Below are 25,195 nucleotides of genomic sequence, written 5' to 3' on the forward strand. Positions count from 1 at the left end.
CAGCACCTTATCATGGACATACTTCTCCCATCTTAGCTACTGTTGTATGAATATGTTTTTACCATGACAGTTTACAATACAGCATAACCCCAAGCAGTTTAGTCACCTGAACTTGCACAATTTCCACATTATTTATTTTAAGATTTAGTTCAGATTTCAGGTTTAGTGAATGATTTGTCCCAAATACAATACTTTTAGAAATATTTAGGACTACCTTATTCCTTGCCACCCACTAAAACTGCAACTATCTGTTAACTTTTGCAGTCATTTCAGTCACTGTAGTAGTTGACATGTGTGGAGTCATCCGCATACATCGACACTGGTTTTCCTCAAAGCCCGTGGCTTTAGTAAAGATGGAAAAGGTAATGGGCCTAGACAGCTGCCTTGTGGAATTCCTATTTCTACCTGGATTATGTTGGAGAGGCTTCCATTAAAGAACACCCTCTGTGTTCTGTTAGACAGGTAACTCTTAAATGCACAATATGGCAGGGGGTGTAAAGCCATAACACATATGTTTTGCCAGCAGCAGACTATGATCGATAATGTCAAAGGCCGCACTGAAGTCTAACAAAACAGCCCCCCCAATCTTTATATCATCAATTTCTCAGCCAATCAGTCATTTGTGTAAGTGCTGTGCTTGTTGAATGTCCTTCTCTATAAGCATGCTGAAAGTTTGTCGTCAATTTGTTTACTGTAAAATAGCATTGTAGCTGGTCAAACAATTTTTTCCAAAAGTTTACTAAGGGTTGGTAACAGGCTGATTGGTCGGCTATTTGAGCCAGTATAGGTGGCTTTACTATTCTTAGGTAGTGGAATGACTTTCTTCCCTCCAAGCCTGAGTGCACACACTTTCTAGTAGGCTTAAATTGAAGAGGTGGCAAAATCTTCCGCTATTATCCTCAGTAATTTTCCATCCAAGTTGTCAGACAGACCCTGGTGGCTTGTCATTGTTGACAGACAATATTTTTGTTCACCTCTTCCACACTAAGTTTTCGGGAATTTAAAATTACAACGCTCGTCTTTCATCATTTGGTCAGATATACTTGGATGTGTAGTGTCAGCAGTTGTTGCTGGCATGTTATGCCTAAATTTGCTATTCTTGCCAATGAAAAAAATAAAGTAGGTGGCAATATCAGTTGGTTTTGTGATAAATGAGCCATCTGTTTCAGAATTTAATTTAAGGTGCTCCAAAGCTTTTTACTATCATTCTATATTTATCTTAGTTTCTGCTTATTTTTATTCAGTTTAGTCACATGATTTCACAATTTGCAATAAGTTTGCCAATCAGCTGTGCAGCCAGACTTTTGTCATTCCTTTTGTCTCATCCCTCTCAACCACACTTTTTCAATTCCTCATCAATCATCATCACTGGGATTTAACAGTTTTATAGTAATTTTCTTAATGGCTGCATGCTTATTAGCAACTGAAAAAGCAATTTCATAAATGTGTCAAGTGCAGTGTCTGTTTGCTCCTCATTACACACCACGGACCAACAGATATTTTTTACATCAATAACATAGGAATCACTACAAAACGTATTGTATGACCTCACACTATTAGGCCCAGCCTTTGGAACTTTGGTTTTCCTAGATATGGATACTATATTGTGATCACTACATCCGATGGATGTGGATACTGCTTTCAAGCTAATATCGGCAGCATTAGTAAAGATGTGATCAATACATGTTGATTTCATTCCTGTGCTGTTTGTAACTACCCTGATAGGGTGCCTGGTAAAAAAAATAAAAACATTTTTTTATTTAATCTTTATTTAACTAAGCAATTCAGTTAAGAACAAATTCTTATTTTCAATGACGGCCTAGTCCGGCCAAACCCGGACAATGTTGGGCCAATTGTGCACCGCCCTATGGGACTCCCAATCACGCCCCAATCATATACTTCAAGCTTCATTCTGCTCACTGTCATTTAGGTTAGTATTCTGGAAAAACTACAATGTTGTTGATCCATCCTCAGTTCTTATGACACAGACAAACTCTGTTTTAAAGCCACCATTGGCCTCATGGTGAAATCCTGAGTGGTATCTTTGTAGTGAATGGGTGTAATTAAGCTCCCCCCCCACTCTCACCCATCTACCAATAGGTGCCCTTCTTTGCGAGGAATTGGAAAACCTGCCAGGTCTGCATTGTTAAATCTGTGCTTGAAAATCCCTGTTACACACCGTTATTGCACACAGAGTGAGTAGAAACAGTGTAACTAAATACAAAGTACAGTAGTAGAAATATTACAATGAGCCACATAAGGAATACAGTATATGTGAGTGTGTGTGTGTGTGTGTTAAATCAAATTTAATTTCATTGGTCGCATACATATTTAGCTGATGTTACTGCGCGAAATGCTTGTAAAAAGTCATTTCCCGGCTGTATGTAATAACAGAAAAAAACATCCTGGGCTAATAACCTAAGACAAAACTAAAAAAATACTGAAATTGTTTAGGAGCTAGAAGCAAAGCTGCAATGTCTATCGGTGCCATAGCAACGATGTGGGTGTGTGTGTAAGATAGCGTGTACGTGTGTTTTGTGTGAGTGAGTGTGCGTCACCTGGTAGACTACTAGTGATTGCTGTTCAACAGTCTGATGGCCTGGTAATAGAAGTGGTTTCTTAGTCTCGGTCTTGGCACTGATGCACCTGTACTGACTCAGTCTGCTAGACGGTAGCTAAGTAAACAGTCCATGGCTCGGGTGACTGAGGTCCTTAATGGTCTTTTTGGCCTTCTTTTGACACAGAGCACCTTAAATGTCCTGGAGGGCAAGCAGCGGGCCCCAGATGATACGTTGGGCTGACCGCACCACCCTCTGGAGAGCCATGCGGTTGAGGGAGGTGCAGTTTCCATACCAGCCAGTGATGCAGTCTGACAGAATATTCTGGTGTATGTGTAGAAGTTTGAGGGTCTTACCGAATTTCTTCAGCTGCCTGAGGTTGAAGAGGCACAATAGCAGCCGCGCAGTCATGAATGAACAGGGAGTACAGGAGGGGGAACACCGTTTTGAGGATGAGCTTGGCAGAGGTGTTATTGCCTACCCTCACCACCTGGCGTTCTGACCCAAGACCCTGAGCTTAGTGACAAGTTAATGCTCGTGTGGCTGAATGGAAGCAAGTCCCCGAAGCAACTCTCCAACATCTAGTGGAAAGCCTTCCCAGGGGAGTGGAAGCTGGCATAGCAGGAAAGGGGGGGACCAACTCGATATTAATGGCCATGATTTTGGAATGAGATGGTCGACGAGCATGTCCCCACATTCTTTTGGTCATGTAGTGTGTGCGCATATATATATACACACACACACACACAGTTGAACTCGGAAGTTTACACTAAAAAGGTCAGAGTTATTAAAATGTGTTTTTCAACCACACCACAAATTTCTTACTATAGTTTTTGCAAGTCTGTTAGGACATCTACTTTGTGCATGACAGTCATTTTTCCAACAATTGTTTACAGACAGATTATTTCACTGTATCACAATTCCAGTGGGACAGAAGTTTACATACACTAAATTGACTGTGCCTTTAAACAGATTGGAAAAAAATCCAGAAAATCATGGCATGGCTTTAGAAACTTCTGATAGGCTAATTGACATAATTTGGAGGTTTACTTGTGGATGTATTTCAAGGCCTACCTTCAAACCCAGTGCCTTTTTGTTTGACATCATGGAGAAAAAAAAAAAAAAAAAAAAAAAAAGAAATCAGCCAAGACCTCAGGAAAAAAAAAAGTTTAAATGTATTTGGTGTATGTAAACTTCCGACTTCAACTGCACACACAGAGAACCCATATATATATATAGCTTATTTCTCTCAAATGTGTTTATACCCATTAGAGAGCAGTTCTTCTTTCCCAAGATAATCCAGCCACCTGAAAGGTGTGGCATATCAAGAAGCTCATTAAAACAGCCTGATCATTAAACAGGTGCACCTTGTGCTGGGAACAATAAAAGGCCACTAAATTGGCATGCCGACTGCAGGAATGACCACCAGAGCTGTTGCCAGAAAATTGAACGTTAATTTCTCTACCATAAACCGCATCCAATGTCATTTTAGAGTTTTTGGCAGTACATCCACTGGCCTCACACATCCTGCTTCTTCATCTGCGGGATCGTCTGAGAGCAGCCACCCAGACAGCTGACAACAAACATTTCTGCACAATCTGTCAGAAACAGTCTCAGGGAAGCTCATCTGCGTGCTTGTTATCCTCACCAGGGTCTTGACCTGACTGCAGTTCGGCATTGTAACAGACTTCAGTGGGCAAATGCTCACCTGGGAAGGTGTTCCACTAGATGTTAAGAGTTCGAACTAGAGGTCGACCGATTATGATATTCCAACACCGATACTGATTATTGGTAGTCCAAAAAAAATCTGATACCGATAAATTAAAAATATATGTATATTTGTAATAATACTGAATGAACAATTATTTTAACTTAATATAATACATCAATAAAATCAATTTAGCCTCAAATAAATAATTAAACATAATGCAAAAACAGTGATGGAGAAGAAAGTAAAAAGGTGAAATATGTGCCATGTAAAAAGCTAACGTTTAAGTGCCATGCTCAGAACATGAGAACATATGAAAGCTGGTGGTTCAATATTCCTAGTTCTTCAATATTCCCAGTTAAGTTTTAGGTTCTAGTTATTATAGGGATTATGATATGTAGACTATTTCTCTATACCATTTGTATTTCATATACCTTTGACTATTGGATGTTCTTATAGACACTTAGTATTGCCAGCCTAATCTCGGGAGTTGATAGGCTTAAACAGCGCTGTGCTTCAAGCTTTGCTAAGAGCTGTTTGCAAACGCAGTAAAGTGCTGTTTGAATGAATGCTTACGAGCCTGCAGCAGTCTACCACCTCTCAGTCAGACTGCTCTGTCAAATCAGACTTAATTAAAATAAACACAGAAAAACAAGCCTTCGGTCATTAATATGGTCAAATCCGGAAAATATCATTTCTGACAAACAAAAACGTTAATTCTTTCAGTTAAATACGGACCCGTTCCGTATTCTGTCGAATGGGTGGCAACCCAAGTCTAAATATTGCTGTTACATTGCACAACATTCAATGTCAAGTCATAATTGTGTAAAATTCTGGAAAAGTAATTACGGTCTTTGTTAGGAAGAAACAGTCCGCAACGAGCCAGGCGGCCCAAACTGCTGCATATACCCGGACTCTACTTGCACTGAACGCAAAGGAAGTGACAATTTCCCTAGTTAACATTGCCTGCTAACATGCATTTATTTAACAAAATATGTAAGTTTAAAAAAAGATATACTTGTGTATTGATTTTAAGAAAGAGATTGATGTTTATGGTTAGGTTAGGTACATTTGTGCAGCGAATGTGCTTTTTTCGCGAAAGCGCTTTTGTTAAATCGTCACCCGTTTGGCGTAGTTGAAGTAGGCTGTGATTCGATAAATAAACAGGCACTGCATTGATTATATGCAACGCAGAACAAAGTAGTTAACCTAGTAATATCAACCATGTGTAGTTAACTAGTGATTATGTGAAGATTGATTGCGTTTTTTATAAGATAAGTTTAATGCTAGCTAGCAACTTACCATGACTCATTGCAGCCACAAGGTCCTTTTGACACTGCACTCGCGTAACCGGTGGTCAGTCTGCCCATGTAGTCTCCTCGTGGATTGCAATGTAATCGGCCATAATCAGCATGCAAAAAGGCCGATTACTGATTGCTATGAAAACTTGCAAATCGGCCGACCTCTAGTTGGAACATTGCTGCGGGGACTTGTTTCCATTCAGCTACAAGAGCATTCGTGAGGTCAGGCACGAAAGTTGGGAGTTTAGGCCCGACTCCAAAACAGGTTGGTATAATGGTAAAGACTATGTAAATATTGTGACCTTGAAGAAATAGAAAATTAAATAAATGTTATCCTCTATTGCCCTTCCTACCACGATATACGCTTGCTCTTATTCCAGAAAGCCCAACAGATATACCCTGGCATTACGTGGCTGAGCCATGAGGAGAAACTGAAATAATTAATCCATTGTGTATTTCCATTTGCGGAATTTTACGATAAAGCCTGGAATAAAAGAAAATGAGAGACTAATTCAATTATAAAAATATGCAAATAGCACATATGCACAGTTTATAGATTGTGTAGGCCTGTCTCACACTTGAACCATCTCTTTGTGTCGGACTTGTTTTTGTATTTATGTATTTGTACTGCTCTAGGGTTATAATTATTGCTTGGATAACCTTATTTACTATTTATGCGGTGTGCAATGCACAGAACACTGGAATAATTATTACTAAATTATCACAGAGAATTACTGTAATGTTTGTTAATTGGCACTTTGACACAGAAATAACATGTAATTCATACATTCAGCAAAACAAATAGATGGACACCACCATTCAAAAACTGCAACTCGTTTTTGGAACACATTACCCCACTTCAATCAACCAGTCCACTTTGTATCCGTCTCAGAATGGAGAATAACAACGGCCCAATGTATTTCTCCCATGAGTTGGGCAAGAGATGTGTTGGTGGAATTTCGGGAGAATTCTCCTTACATTTCCTTTGTTAAAATCCCCAGCTACAACGAATGGAGCCTCGGGATATGCCGTTTCCAATTTATTCAGTCCCACCACTTCAATCCCTGACAAAGGACGTGTCCCAACTGGCATTACTTTTAATCAGAGTCCTATTGATCCTCGTCAAAAGTAGTCCACGAAAAGTATAATAGAGGGCAATTTGGGATGCAGAGAGTCTTTACTTAGTGCACCAATTCGCCAGCAAGAACCAATCAAGACAAATTACCTCTGTTTCTGCTACACAACAAACCCATTGCAGCTGAGGACTCTGTCTCAAAGTATTCCACAACGGAAGAGGTTTTTCCCACACTATATTGCATTAAACAAATGATGCTACCCTCAGGCCATACAAGAAAACATATGAGCGATGGGCTTATCAGATATGGATGTTGCCTAGACAAGACTCCTTTTTTGAAAGGTAATAATCAGGGGTGCAACTTTCACTGGGGACGTGGGGGACATGTACCCTACACATTTTGAAATTGCATTTTTGTCCCCCCCCCCAGTTTTATAATTGGAATGTGATACAAAACAAGGCAACGGACCTTGCGGACATCTCCGAGCGGCCGGGTAGGCTGTTTGGAGTGTTCATCCAACTGGATAATTATTAGATATGTTTTTAGAATAACCCCACTCCTTAGCCCCTGGTATTAATGGAGGAGTTACTTGAAGCCATGTTCATATTCAGTCTAGAGGATCTAGATCAATTAGCATGCTGCCTTGTATTCCTATAAGTACACAAAACTAAATACAAACGCCAGCAAACTTTTTACGTGCCGCCAATAGAAAACTACTTTCAAATCTTCATCTCAAAGACCATTTGAATAGTCCCAAGTAGATGGTTTGTAGACGTTCAGTGGATGGTAAATACATGTCATCTGGAGATCATTTATATGACCGTCGTCTCCTCTTCAATTCAGTTTCGCCTCAATATATGAACCTTGGTTAGAGAACGAATAGAGCCATTACCTTGCTCTATTCGTTTCACCAAATTGTGTTGTCAACAACAAAAATACGTGTAGAATTGTCCTTCATAAATGATGCCACATTGTGGAGCACATGATACAGTACACTCCTCCCCCATAGGATTGAGGTGTATTAGAACATGTGTTCTCTACCGATCAGAATTACCTGGAACAGATAGTCTGACTGTACACTGAGGGCTGACCTCACAGGCCTGATTAAGACAGAACACAATTATGTCCCCCGCCTCCGAATCTCTCTGCCCTCTCCCCCGCCTCCGAATCTCTCTGCCCTCTCCCCCGCCTCCGAATCTCTCTGCCCTCTCCCCCGCCTCCGAATCTCTCTGCCCTCTCCCCCGCCTCCGAATCTCTCTGCCCTCTCCCCCGCCTCCGAATCTCTCTGCCCTCTCCCCCGCCTCCGAATCGCTCTGTTTAAGTGGGTTTTGTTTGTTGAGCCCAGCCTTGGGGCGACTCAAACAGTATGAGGAGTGTGCCACGTTCTGATTTTCAGAAGCCCCTTAGGGAGGTGAAGAACCCCCCCTAGCCTTTAGATGATCGCAGAGGAACCGGCCTAAGAATGTCATCTCCAATACACTAAGGGGAGTTGTCGGCTTGTTCACTTGGAGTCAAGTTCTCCGTTTATAGCTGGTGTCAGACAATAATGCATAATTGTAAATGTATTTAAGGTTAAATTGTAGGCTACATAGTGCTACATAGTTAACATAATGAGTATGAGCATAAAAACATTGTGACATGGGGTGCTGCGGTACTTCTTTCAATACCAAACCATTTCACCTAAAAAGTGTCCGTATCTAAAGCATGTCATGCCAGCATTTACAACAACAAAAATCCCCTTAAGTTCCCCTTTAATCACAGTTGTCAGATGGTTTCACATGGTGTGAAGAACCCCTGAGAAAAATGCTGACATACAGTACCAGTCAAACGTTTGGACACCTAATTCAAGAGCGTGCAAAGCATCAAGGCAAGGCTACTTTGAAAAATCTAAAATATATTTAGATTTGTTTAACACTTTTTGATTACTACATGAATCCATGAGTTATTTCATAGTGTTGATGTCTTCACTATTATTCTACAATATAAAAAAATAAAGAACCCTTAAATGAGTAGGTTGTCCAAACTTTTGACTGGTATTGTACATTGCCACACACACTTCTACATAACTCTTCAAAGAGTTACACCCCTATATGGCCATCAGCAGCATGTCAGAAAGGGGAGGTTGAAATGCGACTCCTGTTTGAAGACTGAGGGTGTCGAAACATGGCAAGTGTCAACCACAGTGGATGAGAGTGTTAATCCATTAGGACTCTAGCCACCACGCAACTCCCAGTAACCTTAGCTTCTAAACTTCAATATGAAGCATGTACAAATTCACTGGGTTCCATTTAGTTCTATCTGCTAAAATATCACTTCAATGCTTAAAGCTGCAATCAGAAGTTAAAAAAAATAATAATAAATGAATAAAAGAAGTGTTCTCCCTGCTGCTTTTTCAGTAAAAAGCTGAAGGATGGTCTGGAGAAATGTAACCACTCAAATTCAGAGCACTAGGGGTGGTGAGGAGTATTTTTTCCCTGCTCTGCTGATGAGTAAATAAAGAAATATACCATTCTTTTGGGATTCATCGGCCATTATGCTGAGATGGTATTGAAGAAATTAGTTGTTTCATCATCTTTATGTTGTGATTCAAAATATACTGTATATATTTATTCAATAAAAAAGGTTCATTTGCAGTCCATTTGCGGTCCTGTGGTTGACAGTTAAAACAGTGTCACTTTGAAAAAGTCGCAGAAGCATGGCAGGGAGATGACATGCATGTACAGACCTACAGTAGAGATGAAGTAACAGTACAAGTTTCTGTAGTTGAGCACAAGTTTGTAAAGATGTCAGAGGGAATCATTAAAAAGACTATGAACCTACTGCAATAAAGAATACAGACATTGATGGCCAAATGTATGACAATGTAAGAGCCTTCATGCCCATTCGAAGAAAATGAGTTGTTGCTCAACATTCAGAACAATTTCAGTGGTGGAAGAGACCCTTTGGAGATGCCGCAGTGTGTTTGGGACTGCTGTGTGTTCTGCTGCTGGTTGGGATCACAGGCCTGTGTCTACTATGGCATCATTGGTCATTACTCTACAGAGAGACCAGCTACAGACCAGTTACAACAACCTGACTAAAGACAAAGACCAGCTACAGAATAGTTTTAAAATGATGACCACCGAGAAAGATCAGTCCAGGAATAGTCTAAATGCCACGACTACGGAGAGAGACCAGCTACAGATCAGGCTTAGGTTCTGCGAGAATCCCTGTCTGGACAGATGGTGGAAGATTAGCACCAGCCAAGAAGAACACAGGTGGGGTTGGTCAAGCGGAATGCATAGCAATGGGTGCTAACTTCGTAATCATAAACAGCGGAGAAGACGGATACTCATCCACGATGGAATTAAGAAGAATGTCTGGATTTGTATCATTAAAACAAGGGAACCTGGGTGTGTGTTGACAACACACCATTTAGAACTGCAAATTGGATGGAAGGGGAACCAAATAACATGAATGACAAGTGTGTTGAGATCTCACAGGCAGCATCAGACCCATTAAAGAGATAGTCAATGTAGTCAAAATAACTGTCTGTGAAAAAGTGTTCACACAGTAATTATAATAGCTACTGTAAGCACCTATCTTATGGAGTTGCATTGGTTATCCATGAGAGGTTTAAGCTGTTTTTGTTCCCATTTGATTTCTTTTAAGAGGCCAGGGCTATGTGGAGTGGTGGTTGAACAGGCTCCAACTGTGGTCTAACTAGCTATGTCACATTATTGTATGCATGTAACAATGATATATTTAAAATTACCCGTCAAATGACATAACATGTATGTATAACATGTGGTGAGTAGTTGACTCAAAGAGAAAGACAACAGTTGAACAAATTCATTCCCGAAAAATGAAGGAGATGCAAGAGAGCAAGCTAGTTAAACCTACTCAAACACCTGGCTCCAACAGAGAGGGGTGTTATGTTAGCCAGCTGGTAATGGCTATCCAACACTATAGCTCTTCCATGCCAAGGTAAGCTTCTGGTTTTATAAATGTATTGCCACCGGGGCCTGCCATTGCGGAACTGTTAAACTGCTTGTCAACAGTACTGCATGATTGTAGCGGGTTTACTAACGCGTTAGCTACTACAACTATGTTGACTTGACGTTAGCTAATTTGGTGACAACGATGTATGCGCTGTGTGTAGTGGTTAGCGGTGATGATATGTTTGGAAAGGTTTTTTCGCCTTGTCACAGACAGCGGTTGTAATGTGCACTGAAGTCCACAACAGAAGGGAAACGGTGAGAGGAGAGCGCATAGATGCGAGAAGGAATTATCCAACGATCAAAGGGATCATGCCGTTTGTATGTGGCTGCTATGAAAGTGACCTGTTTTTTTGGTGTGTGATCAGGGGTGTATCCATTCTGTCGATTCTGTTGAAAAACATTTTTTTTTTTAAACGGAAGCAAATGGAACGAAACAGGGATAAACATAACTGAATTTGTCCTTGTTTGCAACTGTAGGACTAATGATTACACCTTAGATCAGCCAGATGTAGGCAAGCATGTGCAAGGTGGTATTGAATGAGTCATCTTGATTACTAATTTCTCTCGACCTGTGTACCTACGTCGTAAACTTTCACTCATAGGCTAGGTTGGAGCAACCTCATGATGGGTATAAGGAAAATCTGAGTATCACGTAGTAGCTTAAACCTATCAATGTTACAGAGCTGGATGAATGAAATATGAATATCAGTCATCCAATATGCTTTAATAGAAATAAGGCCATGCTCATTAAATAAAATGATCGCCCTCCCTCATTTTAAACGTCACTGACCGCAACTGATGTCCACGTACTATTTACAATATCCATAAGATGAAGCATCAATTTATTCTGGAATTATCTGTATTGACAACCTCTATAAACTGACAGTAATTTGTGTGTGAATAAAAATGAAGTACTACCACCCTCTACTGGCAGTTGTCCAGACAGTGACAAGGACTGCACAGCACAGAGAACCATATTTCTGCTGAAATTGCATTGAATGATTTACAGTTAAAATCCAGCCCAAAAATATCTATAAAAGATACATTGTAAATTACCACTAACAACTTTAGTTGTGTAGATTTGTCTCTCATTTCCCAAAAAAGAATCAGTCAGGGGAGTTCTCTCCCTGACACACAATTGATTTAGTCTCTCACACGTCCAAGTGCTTTTCTATTTCGCAAATGTACCTTTTTCTTATTCTCTTCCATCGCCTCCACCTGCCACTCTGCTTATACCAGTCACACCCCCAACCCTGCTTCTCTTTCTTATCCAACTCTTTCACCCATATCAAGTGTCTCAATCCAACTTTCCCTCCCGCTAACCAGTCAGAGTATCTTGTATCTCACCTTCTCGTAGTAGTCTACGTTCTTCTCTGCGGTGGAGAGGAAGGCTGATTTAAGGTCTCCTCTCATGCTCCTCTGCCATCGGCCCCAGTCACCCTTCAGAGCGTTGTTGGCCCATTCCACACGGTCTTCCAGTTTATCAATCTCCTCCTTCAGCTAACACACACACACACAATCATCATCCTCCTCCTACCAACATTACATATTACAGTGCAATATCCCTTCACATCAACAACCTGGACATACAGAACACTTAAAGCAAGACCTTCACCCAAAGACGTCACGTGACAGGGACAGTTTTATTTAAGACAGTGGCCATGTCCGTATACCCATACTTGCGTCCAAAATATACCGAACAAAAATGAAAACGCAACAATGTCAAAGATTTTTACTGAGTAACAGTTCATAAGGACAGCCTTTTGTGCGTATGGAAAATGTATGATTTTTTATTTCAGCTCATGAAACATGGGACCATCACTTTAAAATGTTGTGTTTATATTTTGTAACAGTATAGTTTAAAATAACAAAAAGGTTATTGTTCTCAAATGTTGTGCACAAATGTGTTTACATCCCCGTTAATTAACATTTCTCCTTTGCCAGATAATCCATCCACCTGGTAGGTGTGGAATATCAAGGAGCTGAATAAACAGCTTGATCATTACACAGGTGCACGTTTGGGATGCTCTGGATCGACGTGTATTACAGCGTGTTCCAGTTCCCACCAACATCCAGCAACTTCGCACAGCCACTGAAGAGGAGTGGGACAACACGCCACAGAAAAAAAAAAAAAAACACCTGATCAACTCTATGCGAAGGAGATGTGTCGCGCTGCATGAGGCAAATGGTGGGTCACACCAGATACTGACTGGTTTTCTGATCCCCGGCCCTACCTTTAAGGTATCTGTGACCACGGGATTCATATCTGTATTCCCAGTCATGTGAAATCCATAGATTAGGGCCTAATGAATTTACTTCAATTAACTGATTTCCTTACATGAACTGTTACTCAGTAAAGTCCTTGAAATTGTTCCATGTTGCGTTTATATTTTTCAGTGTAGTATGCAGTTTAAGTACGTAGTACGCTAGCATGGGTATTCAGACAGCCACCGTGCCCCTGAAAACTGCTGATGAATAGCTTCTGGTCTGATGGAAGCATTAAATAGTCTCACCATGCAGAGGCAGTAGTAGTAAATGTAACATAGCGCTATAATCTGATTCATAGGCAAGGCTAATTGAGATTATTTCCTCCTTGGATAGCTCCCAAATCAGGCTTTCCAATTATACATTTGTCTTGTCATTTCATTGACATAAAAAACAAAAACCTTTAAGCTAGTGGTTTATTATTATTATTTGGCATATCCTATGGTGTGCGCACACACACACGTGTGATTTAGCCTAATGATCAAAACTTGTGAATGTTTATCAAAGTTAGCTCATCCAGTTTGGACAGTTGACAATTAAAACATATCAAAAAGGTAGACTATACATCAATGTTGATCCACGTTAGCTGATAATGCTTTCTTTATCAAAGTTAGATGGCCAACTTTGCTGCTCCTGCTACATGGTGATACATACACCCCTCTGGAGAGTCATTTCTCTCAATGGTCCTGTTTACTGCAGTGTTATTGATTCAGCCATCTCATGGCCCTACCTAACAAGCCCAATGCCTCAGTCTCTCCTCTAAACAAGCACTTCCTCTAGAGTACAACAGTCTCAGTCCGTAGCCCTGAAACATACGAATGTCTATCAGAAAACACACACAGAGGAAATTATTGAATAATTAATCAGATACACAGGGAGAAGACACAGGGTCCTGAGGAAGACCTCTGTGTCAAATTACCAGTGCTCAGATATGCATGGCTCCATTTGTGACTAGGTGGATATTGACATTTGAAGCTGATAAGGGTTGTGCGGCGTTGGCACTCCTGCTCTGGTCCTGTTAAGAGGGGATCGATGAAAGACTTGACAGGGTGTGTGTGTGTTGATTAGGAGAGCTTGTCAGGTATAACGAGAGAGGTTGAGGAGATAGCAGCTAAGCCTTTAACCCCGGTCTCAGTCTATGTCTGGACCAGCATTCATCTCCCAGGTGGCAATGTGGACACATTAGGAACAGGGACAAACAAAAGGGTCGGTCGGTCTCGGTCAGTCGGTCTTGCGCGCACACACACACACACACAGTCGGTCGCACGCACAGGGTCCCACGCACACGGTCCCACGCACGCACACGGTCACACACACAAACACGGTCACACACACAAACACGGTCACACACACAAACACGGTCACACACACAAACACGGTCACACACACAAACACGGTCACACACAAACACGCTTACGTTAACCTTTTCTATAACTACAACCCAACAGATTCCCCTTCTCAAATCATTAAAAGTTAGGTGGAAAGTGAACAATTGACTGAAGACATTTTTTTTTTCTTCTGTGCTTTGTTTCTTGACTGAAGCATCACTGCCATCTACTGGTTCAAACAGATTACAATTTTATGTCCAGCCGTTTCCCTGTTTCATGCACCTTGGCAAGGCTTTGAGAAGAGCACGATACTTCCTCTCTCCAGACCTGTTGTGCTGGGAAATGGAAATATGGCATCCTGCTTCAAACCACAGCCAGTCAATGTTAAATGCACTATCTATGAGTTAGGCCAAAAACAGCATCCAACGAACCCAGCCAAAGTGTTAGAGGTTAGGGTCCGGATAACCTAGAACTACTGTCCAGGGAACTATGTACAGCACAAACAGGCTGTTAGTAAAAGGTGAGACTTGCTCAACCACTGCTTGCTTGAATGGACAAGTCGATAGTTGATAGCATTTTAAGGTATTAATAATTAAATTGTGTTAATAATTAGCTTATTTGACATATTTTTGCTTATTTTGAAATAGCTAACATCTCAACCATATCCATTCAGCAAAGGGAAAGCTTAAAGCTCCACATAAAGCCAAGTTAAGCAGAAGCTGGTGAGCCCATAATGTGTAGTACAGTTGCATGTTGGCATGCCCTACAGTCCGCTGTACCTCTTCAATCTCCCCATCAAGTCTCTCCTGCCTCTGATGTCTGGCTTCTTCAGGGTTTTTACCCAGCAGGCTCCCCCACACAAAACCTAGATCACTAGACTCCTCCAGTCACATCACAGGAAGGTCCGGATGTCAAAAGCCACAACAACAGGAACAGGAATGAATGCTCATGTCCGCATGGTGAAATTGCCCTTAGATGCTGATCTTGGATCAGTTTTGTCATTTTCTCAGCTAAAATGTTAAGGTTAGGATTGGGGAAGCTGATCCCAGATCTGCTAGTAAGCAGTGGCATAAGAACAGTAAAGTACAAGGTGATGACCGCACAAATAGACCCAGTCTCATTTTGACAGAGAACTTAAGACTATCTTATACATAATGACAGAAAATGTTCAAGTTGTCAGCATATGTTGTATATATATATATATATGACATAATATGGGTGGCATACTACAGACTGTCATACAAATGTAGCCTAATCTTATTTTTGCATATAGCCTTTTCAGGTGAAACTAAATAGAGCTCTTATTCAGTTATTGTGTTTATTAAGTGAAACACTGGGACCTGCAACAAAAGCATACAGTAAGTTGACTCATTCACAAAGTACTGTCAACCTTATCCTCACATTGTTCTAGAACTCTAGATCCCATTGTTTCACACACACACTATTACAGTGCTTTGTTGGAAATCCATAGGTGATTTTCTTAGCCAGCTCTCTAATTAAAATCTCAGGGTAAAAAGGTCACTGCTAAGCTAGGAGGGAACCAGGGACACCCACAGGATTGGAACAGCAATAATCCTTAACAGTTCTGTCCACTCTACCCCCTTCTCTTCTTTATTCTCTAGCCATCTCAGATCTTACCACCAGTCAGTGGCATTTCGATGTAAGATGTCGATAGATGTGGGCGTTTTCATTACGCAACGATTATCAAGGGCTTATTAGACAATATTTACCACCCAGTTTCCTGAAGTGTGCCAGGAGCTCAAGAGGGACATCCTGAACTATCCGGAGATATTTAGATAATCCTCAGAGGAGGCCTTTTCCAATATCGCCAAAGCTCCTCCTCTGGCTTAAGACAGCTTGATTTAAAATGAGAGGTGACGAGGAGGCAGTTCACGCAGCACAGCTTTATTGCTCCTAAATCTCTGGGAAATTGCACTGAAGCATCAGGTAGGCCGACTGATGGCTTATAGAAGGTACAGATAAGATATTATAGAATAAAAACATACCTTTCCTAAACTAACACTCGATCCCCCCCAGCACTGATTTTGCTAATTGCTACTGTAAGGAAAAAAAACAGACTTACTATGACTGAGATGTGGTTGTCCCACTTAGTGTATACATCTTAAGATAACTAACAAAGTTGCTCTGGATAAGAGAGTCTGCTACTTACATTTATTTTTAAAAAAGCCAATTTTGCACTTACTGCATCGCGGTCAACTTTCTTGGTGGCCAGAGCTTCATTCTTGGCCTCAAATTCCGCCTGAATGTTATCCCTCCGTCTCAATACTGCCTAGAAAAAAGGAAAATAAAATGATCTAGGGGTGATCATTGCTTAGTCCTGAAAATCCAACAAAAAGATGCATTAGGCTTGATATTATGTACACAGTAGGTGTGTTTGTGTACGTAGACTATGTAAATGTGTGTCGGTGTTGGGGGCAAGTCAAAGCCTTTCATGTTTCATCAACATTACAGGTTTAGCAAGTACTGCACAGTGCCGGGCTGTCATTTGGTCTACTAACGACATCTAAACGCCACTTAACAGCCGGTTAAACGACTTCCATTACTGCCTTACGCCAGAGGAGTTGACTTACCTTGAGTGTCTCAGCACACAGGACATACTCGTGTAAAACAGGCACCAGGGTGTCTGAGAGATGGCCGACCTGTTCCTCTGTCTCTTTACAGCACCTCTCTATGCAGCCGGCTACACCTTTCAACTGCTCTGCCAGCTCCTCCTCCGAGCCCGACCACAAGGTGTAGGTGGGCCCGTACTCCTTTAGCTCCTCCAGGTACTCTGAGACACAAACAGGGATATGTACTGTCAATTACCCTACCCACAATGCACGTGCAGTCACAGACACCATAATGGGACGGACACAAAGAACAAGAACCCTCTATCATTCTCTATTTTTGAAACGGAGCGATTTACAAGTCTGATTGAAAACACGACATTCATGTAACTCCGTGTGCGTACCCATAATAGTATTAACTAGTTAGTTGGTATGTTTATAGAGTCATATTTAACTCTGTGGTCTTACCTTTCTGTTCTTTGACTATCCTCTGGGTGACTTTGTCCAGAGAGCCGATCTTGTTGCTGAAATCCTCCACGTACTCCTGGATGGCGGTGAACTCCTCTGGCCGGTTCTTCACCCCTCTGACTGAGTTCGCCACCGCTCGCACCGTTTCCCCCATCCTGCTCAGGAACCCCGGTCCTTGCTTCTTATAGGTTGTCAGCTCCTACAGGGACAGACGGGATGGAGAGACGCGCACGCATGCACACACCAACACAAACTGGGGTCAAATAAAAGGCTTTAGAACAAACAATGTTCAATGACAAAGTCCCATCCTGTAGTATGGCAGATTGCAGCGAATTATATTCCTTGAGCTTACATTTACATTGGAAGGAATGAGATTGACATAATCTATCTCTATTAATATTATGTCAGAGACAGACACTGTATCCTATCCTTTCCATTGTAACAATAACATGTGCTCTAGACTAGAACATTCCACTGTCACCAAGTTACAGAAATGGCTTTCATGTCACATTGACCTTGAACAGTACACCAAGCGCCTGATCAGATGAGAAAAACCCCTTCAACCTAAAATACAACCCAGTGGTGGTATCCCTGTTCTCATTGAGGCCAAGGCCTAACGTTTGGTCCTGACACAAGAGTATAATATGCGTTGGCTAAACTTGATCGTCTTAAGAACAGCGCCCAGACTTCTAACCGATTACTTTCCCCGTGTCAGGGATACATACACACAATCCCAGCATCAGTTCAGGTGTGCTTAGAAAGCTACTTTCTTGTATACTGGAGCCTTAGAGTGGAATGAGTTGCCTCTGCCCATTAAAAACATATTCTCTGGGCAGCTTTGAAAAGAAAGTTTTTTTAAAAACTGTTTGATGTCTTCTGTGCCCATATTAATGACCCCTATGATGTTACTGCAATGAGATAGACATTTTTTGTTTATTAATGTCGGGGTCACTGTGTTCAACCGTGTTGGATCTTGCCAAGCAATCTTGTTAGAAGACCGCAATGGGAGTCCCAGACTTTACTGTGTGTTATCCACCATGATTTAACAATGGGAATAAGTCCCAGACTTTACTGTGTGTTATCCTCCATGATTTTACTCATGTGTGTATGTCATTTTCAAGTTGCGTGCTTGTTGTCATTTTTTAAATGGTACAACAAAATGTATCAACTAAACCGTAAACTGATAACATGCTAAAGACACTGGGACACAAGGGAGGCATTCATTCACAGAGTTAAAGTCCAGGCATTAAACTACTAGGCTAATCAGGTTTAGTGGTAGGACAGCGGGACTAGACCATGTGCAATTAGACTAGCTTGACGTACCAGGTGAGTGTGTAGTCTGACTGCGTAACATCAGTCTTTTGTGTGCTCTCAAAGCTTTTGTGGATTATGTGTTTGGTGCGCGTTTATGTATGCATTTGGTATATACTTGCTTACCCAGGCCTGAGCACTAAGGAAGACTTTGAAGTCTTCGCTGCAGGACAGAATGGGGTGATCAGCAACGCGATTAAGGAACTTGTGGAGAGCTTTCCTCCGCGTCTCGATGAAATCACCACTGAACCTCTCCACCATCCCCTTCACCACAAACTTCTCTGGCAGAGGCTGAGGACAGGAAGGAGGATTAAAAACAGAGCTCAGAAATATGTAGTGGATCGATAGTATGGAGTTTAACCAAATTCTCAATTCCTTTACAGGTCAGACACCACATACATGAACAATGAGAGTTGAGTGGGCATCCTCCAGTTTCCCTCTGAGCCAGAGGAAGTCTTGGTAGCGCCTGCGGACTTCGTACTCAGAGTTGTCAAACTCACTCCGTGTGGTCTGAGGCAGGAAGAGAGAGAAACACAGTAAAGACCAGATTAACTCAATTCTATTGGCAAATACACAGTCTAGTATATACTGTACAATCGATGCAATTCCATTTCTAGAGGACATACAGTACATTACACACCCCCCCTCACCTTGGTCAGAACTCTGTAGGTGATGAAGGTCTCAATGGCAGTCACATGACTCTCTGGGTTGTCCACTGTAATGAAGATGTCTTTAGAGTCACTCTCCTCGTCCTCCTCAAACTTACACTGGTTGACCATGGAGCCTGGGGATGTCGGCATTGAGGCGTTGAACATATTCCCGTCTGCAAGAGTCGAATCCTAGAAAAACAAATCATGAAAGGCAGCACTGATTTAAATCATCTGGAAGAGAAACCCCTAACCAAAATGCACGTGCGCTGGCCAGTTACTTTGTCACAACAGTAAATACCATACAGTACATCGTGTAAGAGTGTTACACAACACCATCTTGTGATGCGACGACCACATGTAGCTTCTCAGCTAAAAAGCCCTTTCCTTTGCACTTTAACATTAACTTGCACCAAACATTTAGCGTCCAATCAAATACTGACCCAACATGTGGTTTCCATTTCAAATATCAAAGACACACCTTTATGGAATTGCTGCAAATATTAATTCTAACAATTATTTCTAAGTTTTACCATTTCAGTTTTTGCAGCTCTTATCTGGTGCCTTGTCTGCAGCACAGAGGCCAGGTGCACTTGTTAGAGATCATGCAGCTAATTGGCACGTCCTATTATCCTGAAATGGAGGGGTGTGTTCGGTGATACCACCTCCGTCCAGCATAGGGGAAATGGAGTTCCCCGGTTTAAAACATTATGCTAGAATTTTCTATTCAAAATGAATACATCTAAAACACATCATAAAAATAAATAATAATAAGTATGCTTAAAATCATGTTTATGCTAAAACATTTAAGAACAGATCCTTGATCATTTATTTGCATCTTTGTAGCCGACCTGCCTCAGATATTTGGAACTGGCCATTCCTTTATATTCTGTGCTCCAAGTTAACCCTGTGAGCTGCGCCTATTCTGCCACACAGACCTCACTTACACATGTATCTGTTTCAGATAAAATGGCGCCGGAAGAAATGGCAGATGGTTTACGGGTGCCCAACCAATTGTGCTATTATGTGTTTGTTTTTTTGTGTTCTTTGTAACGTATTTTGCACATAATGTTTCTGCAACCGTATCTTACGGCAAAAAAGAGCTTCTGGATATCAGGACAGCGATCACTCACCTCGGATTAGACAAAAGATTTCTTTCTTCAGCAAGCAAGACGCACAGGACATTCTCCAAACACCCGACAGGGCCAACATCCCCATTATTTGCAAGAGGAAGAAACGCAGGTACAGAGGACATAGAGCGGGATGCCTCGTGAGGACCCGCTGAAGGCGAGTGGGAAAGCTGCTGTTACGTCAATATTACTCGCCAACGTGCAATCATTGGACAATAAATTAGACGAGGTACGATCACGAATATCCTACCAATGGGGACATCAACTGTAATGTCCTATGTTTCATAGAATCGTGGCGACACGGATATTCAGCTAGCGGGATATACGCTGCACTGGCAAGATGGAACAGCATACTCCGGTAAGATTTTGCTCGCCTGTAGTAGATTATATTGTGATAAATTGCAGGCCACACTACTTGCCTAGAGTTTTCAGCTATACTTTTCGTGGCTGTTTATTTACCACCACAGACTGATGCTGGCTCTAAGACCGCACTCAGTCAGCTGTATAAGGAAATAAGCAAACAGGAAACCACTCACCCAGAGGCGGCGCTCCTAGTGGCCGGGGACTTTAATGCAGGGAAACTTAAATCTGTTCTTCCAAATTTCTATCAAAATGTTAAATGTGCAACCAGAGGGAAAGAAATTCTAGATCACCTGTACTCCACACACAGAGACGCGTACAAAGCTCTAACCTTGCTCTCCATTTAGTAAATCCGACCACAACTCTATCCTCCTGATTCCTGCTTACAAGCAAAAATTAAAGCAGGGAGAACCAGTGACTCGGTCTATAAAAAAAGTGGTCAGTTGAAGCAGATGCTAAACTATAGGACTGTTTTGCGATCACAGACATGTTCCGGGATTCTTCCAATGGAATTGAGGAGTACACCACATTTAAAGAAAAAATATATATATAGGCAAGTCAGTTAAGAACAAATTATTATTTTCAATAACGGCCTAGGAACAGTGGGTTAACTGCCTGTTCAGGGGCAGAACGCCAGATTTGTACTTTGTCAAGCTCAGGGGTTTGAACTTGCAACCTTCTGGTTACCAGTCCAACTCTCTAACCACTAGGCTACCCTGCCGCCCCAGTGACATCAGTCATCAGCTTTATCAATCAAATGCATTGAGGACGTCGTCCCCACAGTGACTGTGCGTACATACCCCAGCTAGAAGCCATGGATTACAGGCAACATTTGCACTGAGCTAAAGGTTCAAGGTGCGGGTTCTCTAACCCGGAAGTTTACAAGAAATCCTGCTATTCACCGTGACAAACCATCAAACAGGCAAAACATCAATACAGGGCTAAGATTGAATCATACTACACTGGCTCCGACGCTCATCTTATGTGGCAGGGCTTGCAAACTATTACAGACTCCAAGGGGGAGCACAGCCGTGAGCTGCCCAGTGACACGAGCCTACCAGACGAGCTAAATCACTTCTATGCTCGCTTCGAGGAAAGCAACACTGAGGCATGCATGCCAGCATCAGCTGTTCGGACGACTGTGTGATCACGCTCTCCATAGCCGACGGTCAAAATAGCAGGTCCAGGACAAAGTAGCACATCATTTGTGACAATTTGTGCATTCATCACATTTCATGGGTGGGTCAGGTAAGTTTAATGCATTTATCATCCGATGTCCTATAAAATGGCTAACAGTCCTACCTACCTGTAGACTATCCTACCGAGTTTGTTTGTGATGTCTGATAAGGAACTTTCAACTGTTAGTTTTATTTAATGGTCCCTGAACTTTGTCAAGAAATATGGCACCATTTGCAAATGATTTGACGTTCCACAATCTGAGGTCAACAACCAGTGGTAATGTCACTGTCATATTCAAATCATGGCCAGGCCATGTACAACATGCAAACGTTTCAGCGGACTTGAACTGATGTGCCATTGTTCACAGGCAGCAGCACGACACGCTTTTGTCATTGTCCTTTCATGACGCTTCCTGTAATAACACTGAACTGAGAGGCTGATGTAGTCAGCAGAATGCATAGCCTGCTGCCTAGGCTACTCCCCTGGCTGTGATACGCACTGCAAAACAATGGGGACAGCACAAGCTGAAATAACAACCATGTCATTCTTAACTGATTTCTCTGTGATGTTGCAAAAAAGAATAAGCTACAAATAAACATTAATTCGATTTAGATCAAATATGCACTTGATTTGATTCCCTGTCGCCTCATGGAATTTCTTAGTTGGTACCATGAGTGGCTTTCTTGCTGTCTGATTCTTCTGCTAGTCTGACAGATGAACTTCAAAAACCCTGTTAACTTAGTTGTGTGATCTTGGTGGCCACAACTTTCATCCAGCAATGATCATGCAACAACCAGATTTGGCAACAAAATGTGACAAGAGTATCAAAAATATTGCTACATTAGGCAACAGGGGCATCATGCACCCCAACAATCTGAGGGGGCACAAAAGTGAGGATAGCTAGGGGGGTGAGCCGCAGGGGGTCTAGGATAGAGGTCGACCGATCAATCGGAATGGCCAATTAATTAGGGCCAATTTTAAGTTTTCATAACAATCCGTAATCAGCATTTTTGGACACCGATTATGTCCGATTACATTGCGCTCCACGAGGAAACGGCGTGGCAGGCTGACTACCTGCTTTGCGAGTGCAGCAAGGAGCCACGGTAAGGTGCTAGCTAGCATTAAACTTATCTTATTATCAATCTTAACATAATCACTAGTTAACTACACATGGTTGATGATATTACTAGTTTATCTAGCTTGTCCTGCGTTGCTTATAATCGATGCGGTGCCTGTTAATTTGTCATTGAATCACAGCCTACTTTGCCAAACGGGTGATTTAACAAACACATTCGTGAAAAAAAGCACTGTCGTTGCACCAATGTGTACCTAACCATAAACATCAATGCCTTTCATAAAATCAATACAAGTATACCTTTTTACACCTGCATATTTAGTTAATATTGCCTGCTAACATGAATTTCTTTTTTTGTTTGTTTGAATTTTACCCCTTTTTCTCCCCAATTTCGTGGTATCCAATCGTTTTAGTAGCTACTATCTTGTCTCATCGCTACAACTCCCGTACGGGCTCGGGAGAGACGAAGGTTGAAGGTCATGCGTCCTCCGATACACAACCCAATCAAGCCGCACTGCTTCTTAACACAGCGCCATCCAACCCGGAAGCCAGCCGCACCAATGTGTCGGAGGAAACACTGTGCACCTGGCAAGCTTGGTTAGCGCGCACTGTGCCTGGCCCACCACAGGAGTCGCTGGTGCGCGATGAGACAAGGATTTTCCTACCGGCCAAACCCTCCCTAACCCGGACGACGCTAGGCCAATTGTACGTCACCCTTATAAACCCAGGGTCGTTACACTACTCATTATTAACATTTGGCCGATTAATCGGTATCAGCTTTTTTTGGTCCTCCAATAATCGAAAAATCATATCGGTCGACCTCTGACCTCGTCTGTAAATTGGAGAATTAGGCTTTTTTCAAACACCTGAAACACCCTTTTCCTGCAATATACAGTCATAATCATTATGCTTAATTCGTTTAAAAAATAAAACACTTTTCTGCATATCTCTTGAGCTCTCTGTATCCTCCTGACTGGTGGTTCTTTTTTTAAGAAACAAAATATGCTTCTCTGCATTTTTACTAAAATCTGGGTAATCTTAGTAGTGCTGAGCAATTTGAAAAAAATGTAACCTTTATTTAACTAGGCAAGTAAGTTATGAACAAACTCTTATTTACAATGACAGCCTACCGGGGAACAGTGGGCAGCCTTGTTCCGGGGCAGAACCACAGATTTTTACCTTGTCAGCTCAGGGATTCGATCCAGCAACCTTTCGGGTTACTGGCCCAACGCTCTTACCACTAGGCTACCTGCCGCCCCAAATGAATGTTCCCTTATCAATTTGTTCTGCCAAATCCTAACCACTTAGGTCAGTTAAGAACAAATTGATGACTGCCTACACCAGCCAAACCCTAACAAGGAGAGCGCTGTGCCGATTGTGCGCTGCCCTATGGGACTCCCAATCACGGCCGGTTGTGATACAGCCTGGAATCAAACCAGGGTCTGTAGTGACGCCTCTAGCAAAGCGATGCAGTGCCTTAGACTGCTGCGCCATTTAGGAGTCCAAAAGGTTGGTTCGGTTTCAGTTCTATTACAAAATAATAACTTAGCATTTTTTAAAACATTAAATGCACTATGCATTATGAAAGTTGAATGCTGTAACACAGAATAAAACAATTAATAAAAGTCCCATGATGGTAGTCACTGCACATTACTGCGTATCACTTATAAACCATAACTTATTCACATTACTTTACTTTTAATAAAATATTTCAGGTTGTTGTGTATATTACTATTTTTTTTAATGACTTATTTCATTCAAAGTCATCATTTCATTTCTATAGAGCTGCTGCCTATGCTGTCTGATAAAAATCACTATTTTATTAGTTCTTCAAAGTAAATAAGGCATACTTTTAGGAGTGCTGAATACGATTTATCAATCACTTCGATCATGTATTTTCAGGTAGAGATACCTCGAAGCAACCACTTCCTATACTTCTTGGTCAAGCATTCTTCAGTCTTTTACATAGGTGTAAAATAAATAGACCGGACAAATAGGCACGCATGGATTATGGTCTTTGTAGTTAATTACCAGATTTTCTGCATTAAACTATATAGAACTTCGGCCAGTTGGAAACTACAACATCCTTCAAGATTGGACAGTTTGGGCTTGATCTGATTTAGCTATAGAGATACTGCAGCCCAATGTGCAAATTGAGTTAACAAAAAAAACAAAAGTAAATGAAATTCCAAATTATTTAACTTTGGTCAATTAGTTGTCTAAAAAAAAACATTTCAGTTAA

General features: G+C 41.6%; 1 protein-coding gene across 6 annotated transcripts in view; it reads right to left on the minus strand.

The window, feature by feature from the left end:
- The window catches only part of snx7 (sorting nexin 7), a 32,159-nt gene that overhangs the window by 5,821 nt on the left and 1,143 nt on the right, over positions 1-25,195 (minus strand). For 2 of the 6 annotated variants that reach the window (XM_035741685.2, XM_035741689.2), the window contains exons 2-9: positions 19,213-19,401; positions 18,962-19,072; positions 18,689-18,853; positions 17,252-17,450; positions 16,808-17,007; positions 16,420-16,506; positions 14,996-15,097; positions 11,971-12,123 (exon numbers count right to left, since the gene is read on the minus strand). In XM_035741685.2, coding sequence (XP_035597578.1) covers positions 11,971-12,123; positions 14,996-15,097; positions 16,420-16,506; positions 16,808-17,007; positions 17,252-17,450; positions 18,689-18,853; positions 18,962-19,072; positions 19,213-19,401 — 1,206 coding nt within the window. Of the gene's footprint in view, positions 1-11,970; positions 12,124-14,995; positions 15,098-16,419; positions 16,507-16,807; positions 17,008-17,251; positions 17,451-18,688; positions 18,854-18,961; positions 19,073-19,212; positions 19,402-19,652; positions 19,686-19,742; positions 19,884-25,195 lie in introns of those variants that run through there. The other 4 variants (XM_035741688.2, XM_035741686.2, XM_035741687.2 and 1 more) reach the window with 4 other exon arrangements.

This window comes from Oncorhynchus keta, chromosome 28, assembly GCF_023373465.1.
Source record: "Oncorhynchus keta strain PuntledgeMale-10-30-2019 chromosome 28, Oket_V2, whole genome shotgun sequence".
Lineage (NCBI taxonomy): Eukaryota > Metazoa > Chordata > Actinopteri > Salmoniformes > Salmonidae > Oncorhynchus > Oncorhynchus keta.